General features: G+C 46.1%; 1 protein-coding gene across 1 annotated transcript in view; it reads left to right on the top strand.

Moving 5' to 3' along the window:
* Positions 1–17976, top strand: part of LOC142563570 (uncharacterized) — a 344963-nt gene that overhangs the window by 310938 nt on the left and 16049 nt on the right. The window contains exon 10 of the mRNA XM_075674155.1: positions 10053–10148. Coding sequence (XP_075530270.1) covers positions 10053–10148 — 96 coding nt within the window. The remainder of the gene's footprint in view (positions 1–10052; positions 10149–17976) is intronic.

Here is a 17976-nt window from a genome sequence, read left to right as displayed (position 1 = left end):
GTGCATGAAGTGAAAAAGGAGTTTCTTTGGAGCAGTTGCGATAACAAGTTCGGTTTCCTGTAAATAAATTGAATGCTTTGAATTGTTTTCCTTCATATGACTGGTTGATTTGAAACCTTTGCCGTATTTTGCGCTTTCAAGCACTTAATGACAAAACTTTACAAAAGTAATACTTCACCACATGCATGTCAATTTGCCAGAAGATTGCTCATATTTCTTCTACCATCCGCCACCCCTCCCCCCTATTTCCCACGCAGACCACACGCACCCGTTTTCACTAAGATTATCTCAGTGACATTCACACTTCATCCAAGGTGGCGGGATAAATTCTGCGTTTTGCCGGTCATGCCGGATTATAACCTTGTCGTGCGTTACGGCACTCTAGCTTCCAAAAAGAACAAAGAACATTGGTATTCCCGGGGAGCAATAATAGCCGTAGTATAGGTCAGGCTTCCTCTCCCGGAGAAGTCATGGCAGGCTTTTCGTTTTCTGGGGCGCTATAACGTAAAGCTATTCCAAACATTTCTATTCCAGTTCTGCAATCAGCCTTCCATGATTGGTGAAAAAATTTTGGGACAACCCCCACTTCGCCTGATTGTCACGCGACGTCACGAAAACCGTGAAAGATGCCACATCTGATATGATGTGTGCATTATGCATTTTTAGACTGAACGAAAGAAAAATAATTATTTCTGATTTGACGCCCTTTTTTATAATACTCTGCCATTGATCAAACGTTTTCAGGCTGCGCCATCTTTGCCTGTCTGTCACTGGACGCCACAAAACCGCGAAAACGCGTAGCGTCATAGTGATGTGTACGCTCTAAAGACGCATTAGCATGTCAAACAATTCTGATTTTTTTTTCTGAATAGCCGGAGGCTGCCCGTTCCGAAAGGAACAGAAGATCGCTGCCCACGGATAGCTCTGGCACTAGATACTGGGAGCGGCCACGGAGCATGCTTTTTTTTTCTGGCGTATAATAAACATTTTCCATGGCACTGTAACGTTGTCTAGTCCTTTCAGGAAGTATGAGATATCACTTTTCTAAGTATTCTTTGCTGAGGATTCGTTCTGGAGGCATTTTTAACGTTACGATGCGCGCGGCCGCGATTTTTAACAATACACCGCTAGCTAATAAGTGGAAGCGGATAAATTACACAGGACGGCACCACCCTCTTCGGCCGGTTAACCACTTTCACTGTTCTTACTTGGCCCCATGCATCCACTCTCCACTTGAGCATGCTCCTCGCCTCTTGTCAGCCAATTTGATGAGGAAATCTGCTCAATATAGGCAATGCTATTCGCTTTGAAAGCGAAGAAAGTGACCTCATATAAAGGAGGAGCGCGTTTGATTGAGCTTTTCATACAATGCTGCGGGTTACCGCGCGGTGCTTGCGGCGCTAGTTACGTAAATTTGACGCCAGGAGATTGCAGTAAAAACGGATGTGAACAGTTTTAAGTTATAGGGTGTCTTGTGTCCGTGACGATTGAAGAGCCTTTCTGTGCGGGCCCCTTTGAGTGAAATAAATGCACAGTGTCTTAGCAACCACGGTTGAATGCGATTGCCTGATGTCACGCCGTGAAGACTATTGGCTCTGCATCTGATCCACGTTAGGTTACGTTAGGTTAGCGTAAAGGGTGTTACCGTGGCACGGCGTGTTCTCACAGTGGTTAGGCTGCGCCATTACTATTTGCGTCTCATCCACGTTAAGGTAGGTTAGGTAAAGGTAACGTTGGCATAGCGTTAGGTTAGGTCAACGTTGGGTTAGGCTAGGTTAGCGTAAAAGGCATTAGTGTGGCGCGACGTATTCTCACAACGGCTTATCATCATATCATCATCAGCAGCAGCCTGGTTACGCCTAGTGTAGGGCAGAGGTTCATTCATATATAAAAGAGCGTCAAAAAACACGGACAAGGGAGGACACAGGACAAGCGCTCTCCTGTGCCAGCGCTCGTCCTGTGTCCTGCGTTGTCCGCAATTTTGGCACTCCTTTAAATATGGACGCTCCATACCAACTAGCTCGCACCCAAACCCTTCAGGGCAAAGGCCTCTCCCATACATCTCCAACTACACCGGTCATGTGATCATTGTGGCCATGTTGTCCCTGCAAACTTCTTAATCTCATCCGCCCACCTAACTTTCTGCCGCCCCCTGCTACGCTTCCCTTCCCTTGGAATCCAGTCCGTAACTCTTAATGACTATCAGTTCTCTTTCCTCCTCATTACACGTCCTGCCCATTTCTCTCTTTCTTTCTCTCCCCCATTTCTTTTTCTTGATTTTGATCTTGATTTGACCCACTGCGCTCTTTTCTTATGCCTTAAGGTTACACCCATCATTCTTCTTTCCATAGCTCGTTGCGTCGTCTTGAATTTAAGTAGAACCCTTTTGTAGGTATCCAGGTTTCTGCCCCGTAGGTGAGTATTGGTAAGACACAGCTTTTACAAACTTTTCTCTTGGGGCATAATGGCAACCTGCTGTTCATGATCTGAGAATGCCTGCGAAACGCACTTCAGCCCATTCTTATTATTTCAGTTTCATGATCCGGATCCGCGGTCACTACCTGCCCTAAGTTGATGTATTCCCTTACCAATTCCAGTGCCTCGCTGCCTATTGTAAGCTCCTGTTTTCTTCCGAGACTGTTAAACATTATTTCAGTGTTCTGGAGATTAATTTTTAGACCCACCCTTCTGATTTCCCTCTGCAGGTCAGTCAGCGTGCATTGCAATTGGTCCCCTGAGTTACAAAGCAAGGAAATATCATCAGGGAATCCCAAGTTACTAAGGTATTCTCCATTAACTCTTATCCCCAATTCTTCCCTATCCTGGTCTCTGAATACCTCCTGTAAACACGCTATGAATAGCATTGTAGGGATCGTATCTCCCACCCTGACGCCTTTCTTTATTGTGATTTTCTTTCCTTCTTTATGGAGGACTACGGTGACTGTGGAGCCGCTATAGATATCTTCCAGTATTTTTACATACGGCTCGTCCACACCCTCATTCCGTAATGCCTCCGTGACTGCTGAGATTTCGACCGAATTAAACGCTGTGTTGTAATCAATGAAAGCTATATATAAGGGTTGGGTTTATTCGGCACAATTCTCTATCACCTGATTGATAGTGTGAATATGGTCTATTGTTAAGTAACCTTTACGGAATCCTGCCTGGTCCTTTGCTTGACAGAAGTCTAAGCTTTCCGTGATTATATTTGCGATTGCCTTAGTAAATAGTTCGTAGGCAACTGACAGTAAGCTGATCGGTCGATAATTTTTCAAGTCCTTGGGGTCTCTTTCGTATGGATTAGGGTTATGTTGGCGTTCTTCCAAGATTCCGGTACGCTCGAGGTCATGAGGCGTTGCGCATACAGGGGAGCCAGTTTTTCTAGAACAATCTACCCACAATACTTCAAGAAATCTGCTGTTACCTGATCCTCCCCAGCTGCCTTCCTCCTTTGCATAGCTCCCAAGACTTTCCTTACTCCTTCCGGCGTTACTTGTGGGATGTTAAGTTCCTCTAGAATTTTCTTTCTTCCATTAGCGTCGTGGGTGCCATTGGTACTGTATAAATCTCTATAGAACTCCTCAGCCACTTGAACTATCTCATCCATATCAGTAATGATATTGCCGGTTTTGTCTCTTAAAGCATACATCTGATTCTTGCGTATTCTTAGTTTCTTCTTTACTGCTTTTAGGCTTCCTCCGTTCCTGAGAGTATGCTGAATTCTACCCATATTATACTTCCTTATGTCAGCTGTCTTACGCTTTTTGATTAACTTGGAAAGTTTTGACATTGCTGTTCTTGCTGTAGGGTTAGAGGCTTTCATAAATTAGCGTTTCTTGATCACATCTTTCGTCTCCTGCGATAGCTTACTGGTATCCTGTCTAACAGAGTTACCAGCGACTTCTATTGCACATTCTTTAATGATGCCCATAAGATTGTCGTTCATTGCTTCAACACTAAGGTCCTCTCCCTGAGTTAAAGCCGAATACCTGTTCTGTAGCTTCATCTTGAATTCCTCTAGTTTCCCTCTTACCGCTTACTCATTGATTGGCTTCTTGTGTACCAGTTTCTGCCATTCCCTCCTCAAGTCTAGGCTAATTCGAGTTCTTACCATCCTATGTGTGATGTTATAGGGGCGGGATCACTGCAGAAAAAAGGAGAAGCAGCACGCGGAGCGCCAACACATATCAGACTTGTATTGACGCACACAACACATATAACGGCACACACACGTGACAGTACCCCAATATGCCTCATAGACGACATGCACTATATCTATGGATCGGTGGATCATGATTGGCCTACAGTTCCGGCGGAAGTGTGTGTCGCCTTGTCTGAGACCTCGTGGAACCGATGTCGGCCAGCGGGGTCGGACAGCAGTGTCGGCCGGCCGGTTCGGACAGCCGTGTAGGACGGCCGGGTAGGGCGGCCGGGTCGGACGGACGGCTCGGACAGCCGAGTCGGACAGCCGCGTCGGACCGCCTCGCGGGGCTCAGGTGGCTCTGCTCAGCAGTCGATAGACGGGTGCCTCCGTATGCCCGGTTTCCCTCCGGCGGGGTATGCGCACGGAAGCCCTCGGCCGCAGTCAGCGGGTCGCGTCCACAGCTGGCGGGGTAGCCCTGTGGACGCTCACTCGAACGCTCGATCGCCCCGGTTCAGGACCGCCAGTCCTCCTGGACCAGTTGCCCAGCGGAAGAGCGGGGTGATGTAGCCTGTCAGCGGGCGACAGCGTTGACTCGGGTGTGGCGTATTGGCGCGGGCGGCGATAGCTCCTATGGGCCAGACGCCCAGCGAGGAAACTGTTTTCCTTCGAACGCCGAACCTCGCGCACTGCTCACGCCACGGGATCACGGGCCACTCTCTCTCGCGCCGCGCTTTTTGAAGCGCCACTGCCGACGCTCCCAAATTGGTGTCGATGATGATGATGGCTCTCTTGCGGATATTTGCAAAGAGTCGCTGTCATCTTCGCCACCGCACGGCGCACTGTCTTCATATATTCATACTTTCCACTCGCGCGTACCATATATTATCACAGTATGGTCACTGCAGCGCACCTTGCCGAGCGCGGCCACATCTTGTATGATGCCAGGGTTAGCGCAGAGTATAAAGTCTATTTCATTTCTAGTCTCGCCATTCGGGCTTCTCCACGTCTACTTTCGGCTATCCCGCTTGCGGAAGAAGGTATTCATTATCCGCATATTATTCCAATCTGCAAACTCTACTAGTAACTCCCTCTTGGTATTCCTAGAACCTGTGCCATATTTCCCCACTGGCTTGTTGTCTCCAGCGTGCTTCTTGCCTACCCTGAGATTGAAGTCGCCCATCAGTATAGTGTATTTTGTTTTGACTTTACCCATCGCCGATTCCAAGTCTTCATATAACCTTTCGACTTCCTGGTGACCGTGACTGGATGTAGGGGCGTAGGCACGAACACGAACACGAGCACCGGAGAAACGAACTACAAACCTCCACGACACCTGGAAATAAAGAAATAAACTTGGGTACATTGTTTGTTTGCAACGCTCCTACTAAAGCCACAACACCAAACACTAGACACAGCATGTTTTTTTGTCAAATATTTTAAACTTATTGTCTTGTGCACCTTCTTACGACTCTCGGAAACATTGCGTAAACGGCGTTATGATGCTTGAGAACACGTGAATTTTAATGTTTTGCAAAAACTGTAATTATTCTATGAAATGAAAAGAGCTTTCTTCCGCTCAAAATATGCTTCCAGCTTCGAACTAATTACAGCCACCGTGCCTGGCCAGCTCACACTGGTTACTGACAGCAAACATCTACTTGCAGTTTAACCCGCATGATAACTGGAAAGAGACGAGAATTAAGTAATTATCCTAAATGAAATAAATAACCCAAATTCTTCAAACTTTTGGAACGCGTCACACATTGAGTGGCTCCTATTTTGTGGGAATATCAAGTCTCTGTCGTCTAGGTAAGCGTTTTCTGTAGTAACGCTGTAGTGAAGCTGAAAATAGATGAACATTTAAGCTGGAAGTCAAGAATTTTCAGGAAAGATCTTTTTCCGAGCATGCGATTCTACTTCTTAAGTTTCACGAATGAACCTTCGTCCGCTCTGGAGTAACTCTTGCAGTTCAACCTCCATTTGCTTCAGCGTCAAGCCTGCTGGTCAACCCGTCATAATTACTGGAAAGCAGTTGTAAAAAACTCTTGATTTATTTCACTGCCACTGCCACTAAGGAGACCTTGAAATTTCACAATCAAGACAAGCAAGGTAACGAGAGTCTTCCTGTTATCTGCAAGCTCTCCATGAAATCAGGCGCCCACTTAGTGCACTCCCATTTCGTTCAGGACTCACTTGGAATTAGCTTGAATATTTTGGTTGCGACTACATTGCGTAAGCTTTCCGCATTTGAGACAAGTCTCCCTGCCTCTCGCCCCATCCAAGCCTTAACTAGCCATACAGAAATCTGCATACACAAATAAAATAAGAACAGCTGCAGCAGCGACAGCTTCACATTATTTGTACAGGCATTAACAAAAAAAAAGAAAGTGTGAACGCACGCTGCAAAGTTAAAATTTTAATGCACATACTGTGGTTTTTCGTGCGACACCACAATTTTATTAGCAGTCATGCGGTAGTAGAAATTTAGGGTCCATTTTTACTGCCTGGGGATCTTTAGCGTGCACACAATGCATGGCTGACGGAATAAAAGATTACCACGTCTCGAGGAGGTTCCTGTCACCGCTGCTTCTGAACAGAGAATCAGCGGCTGTGGTAGTCTTCTATTTAGCAAGAGATGCACGCGGAAGTCGCAAGGGCCCAATAATTGTGCCCTTACGCTGTAATTATTTCCCTCGTCGGCACTTTCCTTCAACAAAGAGCGCAGGCGAAGAGCGGTAAAACGAGCATTTCGGTGAGACCACTTTGCTGGCTGCTACGGAATTGACATAGGTGATTTCCGATATAAGGTTATGGTAGAGCCTGTCGGGACAGCTGCCTGTCACCACTACTGCTGGTGTGAGGTGTTGATGTTCATTTCTGTGTAGGCCCTACTTCACTATTTTTTGCGCTCGATTTACGATGTACTAAGTATGGTATGTCTCTAAATATTAGTCCAAGCTTGTCTAATTCAACGTATCACTACTGGCCTTCCGACGTAGCGCCAACACACCCTGCGCGTACGGTATGTATAGTAGGACGAAGAAGCATCCTCCTAACAGCATCGCCAACGCTTCACGTGCGCTGTTGGTCGCTGCTCTGCATTTGAGACTGTGCATAAAGCTGCATCATGGTTCTAGATTGTAGTGTCGTTGACAAATGACGCTACAAATAAAACTAGTCAAAAGTGGTGGAGGTGCTCGAAGATCATCGTCAGCTCCATTCAAATGTTTTCACCGTAAACATGACGCCCACGTCGAAGATTGGTTTTCCTCCTACGAGTCGCTGAGCGCTCATAAGAAGAGATATGAGGCTACCACGCTGACCAATGTCATTTTCTGTCGCACTGGCCTGGCCAACCTCTAGTATTGTATTCCCAAGAGTGACATTAGAACATGGTCGATATTCAAGACGTCCTTCACACAATGGTTTGGTCGACCAGCTGTCACAAAATTGCGCTCTAAACAACGCTTGCGAGCCCGTACACAGCACACCGCGGTAACATTCACAAGTTAATATTAGTCAGATTCTGTATTATATTTATGTATAATGGCACGCTGTGATTAAGTATTAGCTATACAGTGCTGCTTTATGTAAGCCCTGATGCGTTTTGTGCCATATTTGTACTCCACCCCTGTAACGGCCCAATCGGCCAACAGTACCTGCAAATAAATAAATAAATAAAGTTATGTGAAGACGTGGTCGACCTTCGTAAAAGTGCCAACACCGCCATGTCCGAGGCTGAAAAGGTTCACCACACCGTGAAAGGCATCGACGTTGGTGCCTGCCAGATACTGCTGGCCAAGTATCTGGCATCGTTCCTGTATTTCTTAAAATACGTCCAGCTATGATAAGCTAAATAAATAGCTTACTTTGGCATGGGCAACCTTTGTAACGCGACCACTCACTATCTAATCTTGTTATCATGCCCGAGCATTGCTCACATATTCAGGAGATCAAATAATTTGCGCTCCAAGAAGCTGCCGGTCAAGTTTCTTGAGAGGAAGGCCGGGTGGGTGCACGCCGACTTACCAGGCAAGGGAGGAGCGGTGTAAGGGGCGCGTGGTACTAGGTGAGAGGGAAGAGCTGCAGGCTAGCGCAAGTATCCGCTTCTACTCCGGCCGCGGCTGCGCATGGACTGGCTGAGCACAGCCGCACGCCTTTTGGAGGTAATCTGCGCTGGGATTGAAGGCTAAGCTACCCAAGCGGCACGCGCTGTGTTATCCCGCGTCTAGTTCGCCTTAAAGCGAGAGGTACCATGAAGAGGAATTCATTCGCCGCTGCAGCGGCCGCTCTTGATCACGGCAGCGTTCTGAAAGCGAGTGTCCGCGGTCGTTTAGAGAGAAGTGCTGATGTTTGCCGGTGCACGCGTGAAACCGCGCTTGCTGGTTTAGTTAGCGAATGCTTAGAGCACTTTATACACCGAATAAAACAACTAATCTTACAGTCTATAGCTGTATAATAATTTGCTCTCGGAATCAATGCTTAGCCTTTCGGCCTTAACTGCGAGTTTTTATGAAGACAAATATGTGGCCTATAGCAATCAATGGCGGTAAAGTGATTCGGCAATCTATGATAACGAAATGTACACTTTTTGGACTCATTAGTACCATAATTTTTTGCTCTTTAATAATAAAATATTCAGTCGCAGAGACGTGCTCAGCAGCATGCCCTGTAGCATCCTAATTGGGCTGTGTTTTGATTCAAAATTGTTAATGCAAAGTTTGCTTTGTTGCAACGCAAATGTGTCATCTTTGTAACTTTCGCATATATCATATTGTCGAAGCGAATAATTTGTGCACTCTACTGTAAATAAAATAAGAATCCTTCTGGAAAGTGTCAGATTGTGCGTAAGAATTCTGTCCAGTTCAATATATACATTTGCAATGTATGTGTAATGGGGAGCGCTGCCGTCAACAGTGACCATCACCATCATGATGCCCGTTCCGGGGCATGCGCCGGTGGCATGCGACGGCGCTTGCCCAGGGAACGGGAAAGCAGCCACGGCAGTTCGTACCTGGATACGGGCAAGTAAACGTGGTTCTCTATGCTTGTCTATCTGTATTTGTCTATGACAGCCTGAATTGGCCGTGCGCCTCCGCAGCCACGGCCCTGGGTCCACATTGACTTCCACTGTGGGGCCAGCTGAGGCTTTTAGAAAGCCACACAGTGAGACAAGCATGGAGCTACACCTTTACTCCATCTAACCTGGCACCAACTGCCACGGCTGTTTTCTACCTCCCAAGGCTGACCCAGGTGCGTGCCGCAGGTGCTGGCACCGGAGCAGGCATCATAATGGCGATGCCCGTGGTTGATGGATGCGCCCCACGCTGTCCCTCCACTGATGTCTATATGCAGTAATAATCATAAATATCAGTTGTCATGCGCAGGCCACAACCAGTTTGCATATATAGCCCGCACAAGACTTCAAATATACCTGCGGAGCGCATCGTGTCATGCGGTACAGACACACGGACGGAGGGACAAATTTACAAACGAATTATCCCTAGTATGTTTGCGTACTAAAAATCTGCAAATGAAACGGAGTACAACACAACGTGGAAGTTCCAAGTGACGCCAGTAATCAAGCAGCAGGTTATGTTTTCTGCTAAGGAAGGAGCGTTTCGCAATACAAGCCCAATAGTGATAAGGGTCACAACGCAAACGTAAAAATTGGAATTCCGTATTACACTGAGAAAGTACGTGCAAACATCAAAAGCACCTTTAAAGCCTGTTTAAATTAGAGTTACTATATACCATACACTGCATATTTTGTAAGATACATAAGAAGAGTCAAGCGTATTAGAAAGGGGGAAAATTGAGCTCTGCTAGAGGAGTCTTGCGCAACTGCTTTATTATTGTCGTGCGTTGACTGAGACATTATGCTTAAACAAGAACCTTATCTTTGCAGGTACTCGAAGCCTACCTCCCGGTGCTGAGCCACAGTACGATATTTTGCACTCGAATGATCACTGCATCATTATCGGGAAATACCCGGCACCAGGACGTAAGCACCTAATGTTTAAACAGCAATCAATATTATTTTACAACGCCTTCAAAGCAAAAGTATTAGTACGTTTATTAGTGCTGCATTAGTTATGGTCCCGATGCCACTTGCACTTACGGTTTATATGTCTCAGTAGACAGTTTTTTATATGACGAGTGGAGTCAGCAGATGGGAATGAAAAGAAAATGTATAGTTGGGTTTTAAATGGCACATTTATGGCACATGAGTATTTTTATGTAGATTCGGGGAAAAACGGCATTGGAAGACCTCTCTATCAAATGTGACAATTTCACAGCCTTTGTATTCTGAGATATTCATCTTAAAATTGAACGCTCAGTAGGCTGAGCTTTAAGGCAAATAAAGACAAACGCAATTTACAGTAGCGAATGCCATATAGAAAACCAATCTGGAAGCTAACTGGATCTGTGAACAGCTGGGTTCACTCCTGTAGAGTGCAAAAGGTACTAGGTCTAGCTCCTCCCTTTCTCTCACAAAGAGCTGTCACACAGGGAAGGAGGTTCCTTTGCGTTGACGGTCTTCGCTTTCAATGTCAAAATAGCGTACTAAGCTCCAAATTTGATCCTTAATATGTCTGACCGCAAAGGCAGATGAAGTGTTAGAAAAAGAGAGCTTTCTTCGAATGTGATTTTATTCCACATTGTAGATAAATGCACTCGTATAATATAATTAATGAAATTTAGAAGGGAATTTATATTATTTTTAAGAAGTATTTGTCACCTACACTCGTCTTATGAAAAATTTAACACACCGAGATGCATAAACTACATGGGCAAGCGTTTAGAACTAAAACGTTTTAGACTCATCAAACAAAAAAATATGCGGATCCCGCGCACTGTGGGTATCGCTGTAAGGGAATCTTTCGGTGCTGTTTGCTTTGAATGACGATAATTAATGCTGATGCCGGGGGCGAATGTTTACTTTTTGAACGTTTAGTCAAACACGAGGGTGGTGAGTTGATGGTAAACGTTACCTTGCGTGCAGAACTGCTGTTTGTCTTTCAAATACACGGAACTAACTTGGCGAGGTGTTTGCTTGAGGCATTGTTGTATACTATACTTCATAACCTCTGAGAGGTCTGAGGATATTCATTGGATCACATAGCGCATCGCACCGTGGCAGAAGTATTAAACTTTAACTTAATTATTGGTCTTTACGTGCCAAATCCGCAATCGGATTGTGAAGCACGCCGTAGTGGCGGCCGCAGGAATAATTTTGACACCGCGGTGCTCTTTAACGTGTGGCTAAATCTAAGTGCAATTGCGCTTTTTATTTCGCTCCCGCTGAAATGCGGCTGCAGCTGTCGGGATCAAACCCGCGACTTGAAGCAATGCCATAGCCGCATAGCTACCGTGACGGGCACAGAAACGTTGAATCGGCGTGTGACCGCGTCCGTAGTGTAGCCTAGAACCTAGGGTACACTTTAAAGCTGCTCTGCCTCTACACACCCTGCGTAAGTTGTCCCCTTGGCAAATTTGCATGGTGTTTGTTTTTTAGAAACAAAAGAAACGTACCGTACCGTGCCTTTAACTCGAGTTTATCCCGCTCGTTCGGAACCGCTGTCGTGTCTGCAGTGGCAACGTTTCCTCGCATTTTCACATCAACTTTTCGCTGTCCCCAAGCCCCCATTTGAACGAGAACTGCGAACAAAGAGTGGCAAGACGGTTACTCACTCTATTCGCGACTACCTCGCTTCTACCCATCCTGTGCCTCCTCTCCCCTCTATCTACCATTCCACCTAGCTTCCCTTTGGACTTGCACGTTAGTAGAAACGTAAGCGCTGCAATTTCTGCAGTGCTCTTGCCGGGAATCACGGAGGCTTACAGCTGCAAGAGGCCAATGTAACAACGTCCATTGAGCTGCAGGGGGTACTTTGCTCATTCAACGCGCAGCAAAGGTCCAAGCGAGTTTCTCGCGTCGCCTTTCCTCTCTGCCGCGCTACTGTCGTGTGTACACGTGCTCTGACCAACCCGCCATGGGGTGTGCCAGACAGCAGCAGCAGCAGGAGAGACAAAAAAGCTTGGCTTTAAAAACTGCCAGGATGGTTACGAATGTTTAACAGGATTGTTTAGAAGCAAAGAAAGCTTCGCTTTAAAACTGCCTGGGTAGGTTACGGATGTGTAGGAGGATTGCTATCCGCTGAGGCCATACTACAGGTATGCTTGTGGCTGCGTCTATGCATGCGCACATGGTGCGGGATAGATGGTACGCCTCAAAGCGCGGCGCGAGATCAGATATCTGTGACAAAGAGATAATGCGCTCTCATGCGCCTGTGCGAGCTTTCGTGCGCCGGCAAGCGTAGGTGTTGTTTCGCCTAAGTCGCTGTTCGGGGTTGCGGTTTAGCTCGCCATTTCGTATCACCTTCCAGTTTGAGCGGCGTCCTTCCTGATTTGTCGTTTAGGCAGAAATGATGTTTTCTTGCATTCCTGTTTAAACTACTACGCTTCTCTTTCATGCCCCAGCGGTCACTGGCATTCTACGGGCGCAGAGCAGCATACCGTGTGAGAAACCGCCTCCGATGCTCCAGGCTCCGTGATGTTGCGTACAATCTGGCAAACGCGACGCGACACCAAACGCCGCCGCCACTGACTCAAAAAGGGGAAGCGAGGAGTGCCGTCTACGTGACAAAACTTTCACAATACCGCGCGCGAAATGGGTGGGTTTCGCCAACCGTGATGATGGTGGTGGTGTACTGATATATTTATTGGCTTCTATTTGGAAACGGTATGGGGACAAAAGGTAACCAAGCCTGCCATAGATAAGCAGATTTATTAACAGTTATTATTATTACAGTTTAGCATTTTGTCTATCTCTCCTGGCTTTTTTCTTTCTAAAAAACTCGATCTCTATATTATACTTTTAACTATGCCTGTGACGACGCCGGCCCTACAATCACATCCCGAGTTTTTTGTTATCGATACTCTCAGCGCATCCTGCTTAACAGACTGCTCGCCAGTTAAAGCTTCCAACGACTATTAATTTGAGCGTATCTTGAACGTAGACGTTTCGTACTGGTCTTTCTGGAATCATGACATTATATTAAAATGTGCCGAATGGTTTCGGGACTTTTGCTGCAGCAGAAACATGCCACCTCTTGTTGCGAATATTTTCGCTGATATGAGTTGGTCCTCAAGCGGCCAACTTGTCCCTCAGATAGATAGATAGGCACTGCCCTTTGTTTTATTGAAGAAAATTTCACTCTTGATATATTTTTCGAAGCAGTTGTATATCTCCATGGCCTTTTTTGTTAACATCTTTGGCATCCACTTTACCGTCTCTGTTTCTCCCCCTGTCACTCTTATGGCTCATGGTTGTCCTTTATAATTTCAATCGCTTTGTACTTGTCCCCAAACATCATTTGCCTTTTACTTAGCTTTGCGGCCTCAGGCAATTTCTTGACCTTTTCGTGAAGCTATTGAGCTACGGAGAGCTGCGCCCTTGAGCAACCTATTTACTTGCACGTGGAGAGTAGCCCCACGTGCAACAGGTTGTGATCGGGAACCCAGCGTGCACTTTCTCTCACGGAGCCGAAGTGCCTTCTCGCGCCTCTCTCGTTTCTCTCATGCATATATCGCGCTGTGAACGGCGCCAGCGCCAAGATTCTGAGCGACGAACTTAGAAACGCTTAGGCTTTCAAGAAGAGTCGTCTTCGGAAGTGAATGTCTTGAAATATCTACATAAACGTAATACATAAGGAAGAAATTAAAACGTTGTTTTGAGAATTCTTGTTACGGATGTATTTGCCCTGTATCTACGGAACGGTGTGCGACAGAAATTAGCATGACATGGTATAAGGTGCCTGTGGACAGCAGAATGTAGACCAATACGATTCTACGTTAGAGAAAAGTGTTCACAAAGGTGCAACAACAGGATACTGAGCTATATTTGTATACAATGAGTATCAGCAAAAAACTATAGCTATTCATTTATTTAGTTATTTATTTATTTGTTTTACTACATTCAATGGCCGAAGCCATTACAGAAGGGAATGGTGACGAAAGGTGAATAGTGCGTAGTTACACGATGAGCTTATAGCGCCCAAGAGTCATTGATTAGTGCTGTAAAGAGAGAAATATTAATCACGTTTACGATGCAGGTGAGTAGGCGCTTCTCAACCGGTCGTGCCGTCAGTACGAAAGAGTAAAAAAAAGGTTAGTGTTACAACAAGGAACAAGAGAATTCTTTCAGTGCCTTGTACGCAACGACTCATATAACGTTTATTCAAGTAATTCTTTGCTCAGTCATGCATTATGAAATATCTTTTTTTAAAGTGCCAATAAACAAGGCATTTTGCTGTACAACAGAAGTGTATAAGCGTGTAATAATCTTTTCTTAAGCGACGCACTTTCATGATGTAAGTAGTACCTAAAATACTTCACGCATTACAATGATTCGCAGATTCAAATATAATAAAAAGAGAATGATTGCGCGTATGTATTCAAGCTCAGAGTGCACAAGTGTCTTACACAGTATTATTTGGAGCCTTTATGGTGCTCTCGAAAACCAGCCAAATACCAAATAAATAAATAAAAGCCAACCAAATAAATAGACCTAGGCATGTACATATATTTCGTTTGCCATTATGTTGTATTTTCTCTCATGTATTGTAACCCACCCTGCTAAAATCCCGGTGGGGATTGCAGTATCAATATATAAATAGACTTAAGCAAACAACAATCAATTAGCGTCATTGACTGCATAATGTTTTCGAGTTTACCAAGAAACATATTTCTTACATACTTATAAACGAGAAGAAAGGGCGTTGACCGAGGGGCCCGGTTTTTATTAGTCATATCAGAAAAAGCCAACAAACACTGACGCCGAGGACACAATGGGAGAACTTACTTGTACTTAATAAATGAAATAAAGAAACGATAAATTAATGTATATGAAACTAGATGAAAAAAGAACTTGCCGCAGGAGGTGAACGATCGCAAAACCTTCGCATTTCGCGTGCGATGCTCTACCAATTGAGCTACCGCAGGGCCGTTTCCCCATCCACTTTCTTGGGTATTTATGTTTCCTTGTAGAACCCTGTGAGTGTTAGCCAGCGCCACCACTCACGGGCTTTGGCGGCGGACGTGGAACGTCCTTTCTGCCACAGGCATCACGAGAACGTGATATTTTCTTTCTTTTTTTGGGGGGGGGGGGGGTCAAGGTATCCGGTCAATAAACCCACACATGCTACCTGAAGGCATCAATTTCGCCAGATTAGAGACCCTCGTTATGTAATAAACGAGAATATGGGGGGTTAACCTAGGGCCCGATTTTTATTAGTCACATCAGAAGAAGCCAACAAACACTGATACCGAGAACAACTTAGGGGAACGTACTTGTGCCTAATAAAGGAAATAATTCTTTCTTTATCTCATTCATTAAGCACGAGTAAGTTATGTTGTCCTCGGTGTCAGTGTTTGTTGGCTTCTTCTGATATGACCTAAATATTTATGGTAAATTACTTCATTTACCACAAATCCACCCATCGTATATAAAAGAGGGTTAGCTGGTTCTCCTTTTCGAGATATTCTCATGGGCAAAGCTGGAGATACAACTTAGGGTAATTTAAAATTTGTCAAGTTACAAGAAATGACAAGACCAACTCCAGTGGACCTAGTCCGCGGCTACAACATACGAGCTTTCCTTGTGTTTTCTACGGTAGAGAAGAAGCATCACTTAAAGGGAAGCTGAAAGGCTTTCCAGAAAAAATGAGTGAAGAGCAGTACGCCGTGGTTCTCAACCCTCTGAATTCGAATATCGCATCGAAATTGAGTGAAAGAGAGCGCAAACATATTTTATTTCGACGAAATGTGCAGCAGAAGACACGCCCAGCTCGCGCGCCTCGTTTCCGCCTGTGATTGGTCGGGCGCCTCGTGACGTCAACAATGGTGTTCGTCCGGACCGACTGCTGCCGCCACACACGAAGCACGGTGCAATGTAGTTTGGTGGTGTTTTGCTGAGACGGTCATGGAAATTTTCGAGAGCTTGCGTTTCTCTGAGGAGTTCGGCGTTAAGTCCAAACTCTACGACAGCGATTTTGCGCGCGAGGGTGACGGGTGACGGCTTCGGGCGACAAAACGGGCCGTCGCTTGAACAAATCGCTCGGTGTTGTCGCTCGATCGCTCGTTTCTAGAAATCTAGAACTCGTCGCTCGTCGCCCGGAAATGCTATGAGCGACTAGCCAATTGTGCGAAGGCGAAACTGGATGTACATAACTCAAATACTGCTGTTTGTCGAACCGAACGAGCAAACTATTGAATTTTACACGTGCAAAAATAACAACCTAGTGCAAGACCTTCAGAAATATTTTATGCTCCTTCAGTAAAATACATCAACTTAAATTGATAAAGCATGGGTCACGCTAGTTTCGGCGCGTATATTGCTCCCCTCATACCGGGAACTCGTCGCTCAAAGCCGTCGCTCGCGTGGAGTTCGGCTTGCAGATGACGAGTGAACGCGACAGCCATCGCCTCGACTGCAGCGCTGTCGCTATCGCGTGCAAGATCACTTGTAGGGGGTTTATACTTGTACATACTACACGTACGTACATACTTGTACATACTACATGTACGAGCCAATTGCGAAGAGCCGGCCTCTCCAAGAAGTAAAAAATGCTGGTGCAAGCACTGCTTTCCACGCAAACGAAGGCGAAGTGTTAGCATCTCCTTGTGTTGGAAATGTTCTTTGGCGAATATGTTTTTTGCTAAGCTGCATTCAGCGTTCCAGTGAGTACGTTTCCGGGCAAACAGCTGTAGTGTTATGTTCCTGCATGCCTCCTCGTAGAACGTAAGCGGTGATGCGATCTTCAGCATTTGTGCGCTGCCTCAAAGCTGTCGGGAATCTACACAGACGGTTTAAACGCGGGAAAAGTTTACCGGCTGTTGTAGCACGTGTAGTATAGAACCTTCATCAGCGCGCCATCCGCACGCTACTCGTAGCCGGCGAATTCCGTCGGCTACATGAGATGGTCGGTTTCTTATGTGTGCGAGAGAAGGGGGAGTGCAGCGTCTTGGCGTGAGCAGGCTTTCCAACACATGCAAACTTTACGCTTGCACTGCGTTATGGTAGCTGCATGCAGGCTGTTTCACAACACACGTGCGAATAGAAAATTCGCGGCGCTTGGCGATGAAACCTGCGTCAAAGGTGGGCGATAAACATGCACCTTCCGTTCAGCGTGCTAACTATTTTTTTTAGGAGAACCCAAAGCACGCATTATTGATAAACTCCGGTAGTAATCGTCACGGAAGTGGTTAGAGCACAACACTTTTTCTTGAGCGCTTGAAGTTGTTTCGCTTCACAGCAGCCTCCCACTTCGCTGAAAGCTTCTTGTCTTGCAGGAACTAATGGAACATCGTAACATCGTCGCGGCCGCTGGTGTTCGTGCAAACGTAGGCTGCACAGAACGCCGGCATGATCGGCCCACAAGTTCAATTGATGCTGCGCACGTCAACTACCACTCCTATATACACACAAATAAAGGAATGTAGGGTCGAGCGAAGCAGATTAGGACGGCACGCACGCAGAAATAAGCCCGGTCAGGCACGGTCGCGGAGACTGCGAAGGAGCGGAACACCAGCGTTGACGTCACTAAGCCGCGGTTTCCGGTCTCCGCTCGCATCGTCAGCGTCAGCAGCAGCGCGCGGCGCTCGACGGGGGGCGGAGCTACAGCGCAATTTTAACCGACGATTGCGTCGCTCCTAAGTGAAAAATCCCCCCCAAAATTTTACCTTCATGGTTTATAAGGTTCCCACATCCGTATATGAGCGTCTTATTGAATTCGACGGACTCTTCAGCTTCGCTTTAATGCGATGGC

The sequence above is a fragment of the Dermacentor variabilis genome, chromosome 11, assembly GCF_050947875.1.
Source record: "Dermacentor variabilis isolate Ectoservices chromosome 11, ASM5094787v1, whole genome shotgun sequence".
In the NCBI taxonomy this organism is placed as follows: Eukaryota; Metazoa; Arthropoda; class Arachnida; order Ixodida; family Ixodidae; genus Dermacentor; species Dermacentor variabilis.
The sequence above is the reverse complement of the archived record's forward strand: the minus strand, read 5'-3'. Positions and strand labels throughout refer to the sequence as shown.